Source organism: Suncus etruscus, chromosome 9, assembly GCF_024139225.1.
Source record: "Suncus etruscus isolate mSunEtr1 chromosome 9, mSunEtr1.pri.cur, whole genome shotgun sequence".
In the NCBI taxonomy this organism is placed as follows: Eukaryota; Metazoa; Chordata; class Mammalia; order Eulipotyphla; family Soricidae; genus Suncus; species Suncus etruscus.
The window spans coordinates 72,390,332-72,392,304 of NC_064856.1; the positions used below are offsets into that span (position 1 = coordinate 72,390,332).

At 49.0% G+C, this 1,973-nt stretch overlaps 1 protein-coding gene across 1 annotated transcript; it reads right to left on the reverse strand.

The window, feature by feature from the left end:
• Positions 1-652: 652 nt before the first annotated feature.
• Positions 653-1,461, reverse strand: LOC126018989 (death-associated protein 1-like). The gene has a single exon (XM_049781110.1). The coding sequence runs from the start codon at positions 1,437-1,439 to the stop codon at positions 1,146-1,148; it is 294 nt and encodes a 97-aa protein (XP_049637067.1). The 5' UTR covers positions 1,440-1,461; the 3' UTR covers positions 653-1,145.
• Positions 1,462-1,973: the final 512 nt, after the last annotated feature.

Consider the following 1,973-nt stretch of genomic DNA (forward strand, 5'->3'; position numbering starts at 1 on the left):
CTAGCTTTGGGGCCTTGCTGCGATGCCCCTCTAGACACACTGCCAAAGGTGCCAGTGACAGCTGGGACAGAGCAGAAAAAGGACTGGCTTTCAGTGGCTTTCCTAGTGATCCATGGATGGGAAAGTTTCCGGGGGATGCTCAAGACTTCCTGGGAGCTCGTCCATGTTTCTTCCTCTTCTGGGTATGAGACTTTATGGTCCCAAGACGCATAGCAACTGGTCCCTTATCTTAACTCCATCCAGTTCAGACTGTCTTCTGGTACTTTTGCTTGAGGTTGCCTCTAGGTGGGGCCCAGGAGCCCTTCCTGGCTCTGTGCTCAAGAATGATTCCTGGTGGTGCTCAGGGAAAACACACATGGTGCCGAAATTTGAATCTGGGTCGTCTGGATGTAAGGCAAATACCTTAAGAGTTGTATTATTTCTAGCCCCTTTGTTTCTTTTTTTTCTTTTATTGTGTTTGTATGTGGGTGGGGGGGGGTCACACCTGGCGGTGCTCAAGGGTTACCCCTGGCTCTGCACACAGAATTGCTTTTGGCAGGCTGGGGGACCATGTGGGATGCTGGGAATCGAACCAGAGTCCCTCCTGTGTTGGCTGCATGTAAGGCAAACACCCTACAGCTGTGCTATTTCTCTGGCTCCTCCTTTCTTTTTCCTTTTTTTTTGGGGGGGGGGAGGAGATTGGGTTACACCCAGCAATTCTTGGGGGCGTGCTCAGAAAGTGACCCCCAGTACTGTTCAGGGGACTAAAAAAGTGTCAGGGACAAGACTAGGGTCGAGGGAGATCACAGAGGCCCCAGAAAGACAATAGCCCAAGCCCCTCCCTGCTCTCCCCAGGGGTCCTGTGTCTTGCATGGAAGGTTTGGGGTGGTGACAAATGAAATAGAATTAAGCTATACTTTGGTTCAACTGGATTTGACTTGGGTTCTGGTATGTTTTGCTTAACAGACCCTGTACAGGGTGTGTGTGGACATGACGCCCCTCAAATGACCGCCAGGGACCCTTAAAACGAGGCCAGGGGCCTGCTGGCTGCTAGTCTCAGATTCGGGCACATCAAGGGGAAAGGGGTGTTCCCTGGGAGTGGTATTGGGGGGAGACCCTCTTCCTCGCAGCTGTAGCATGGGAGAGGCCAGTCATTTTCGGGGTTGCTAGATATGCTGGGGTCTCTGGCAGGGGTGCTTGTCCATGGAGGCATGAGGCTTCTGGTAGGCGACTTGGGCGGCCTCAGGAGGGAAGTCCTTGTCACCCCGGGCCACGACTCCAGAGATCATGATGGTGGGTTTGACGAAGCTGGAAGTCTCCCACTCCTGGTCCTCCTTGTCCTTCTCCTCTTTGGCGTTTCCAGAGTGAGGGTGTTTCTGCACGAAATGCTTCCCACCGGCCTTCACGGCAAGCGGGTGTCCGGCTTTGGTCTCGTGTTTCCCCTCGGAGGGCAACGACATGGTGCACAGCGCTGAGCTTTCTTTCTCCAGAACTTTGTTTTTTGTTTTCTACCTATGGCATTATATGAATTATACCAATTTTACTTTAATTTGTTATAGTTGCTACACTCATTGAAGTTTTTCAGTGAGACATTACCCATGGAAAAACTATCTCTTGCTTCATTCAGAAAGCATCTAATTAGAATGAATAAAGTTACATCAATTTATATTTATACAGATACTTCCTATGTTTGAATTTGATTCAAACAGGAGACATAACATAGTTTATAGTTGATTTTTCCATCCTGAGTAAGTTTCAGAACTAAAGGACTGTTTAGGGAGTTGTAAGTCTCACTGAAAATGATGAGGAATGTTTTCTGTGTTGGAGTTGTGACGCTAATAATCAATCAGCTGCAGCCTTCCAATTTCATGTCTCTATTTTCCTCCTGGGCAGAGAGCAACAGGTGTCCTGAGTTTCACAAAACAGCTGCATCCAAGGCCATAAACCTCCCACTCTACTCTCTATGTAATTGCCCATCCCACAGAGCTCATCAT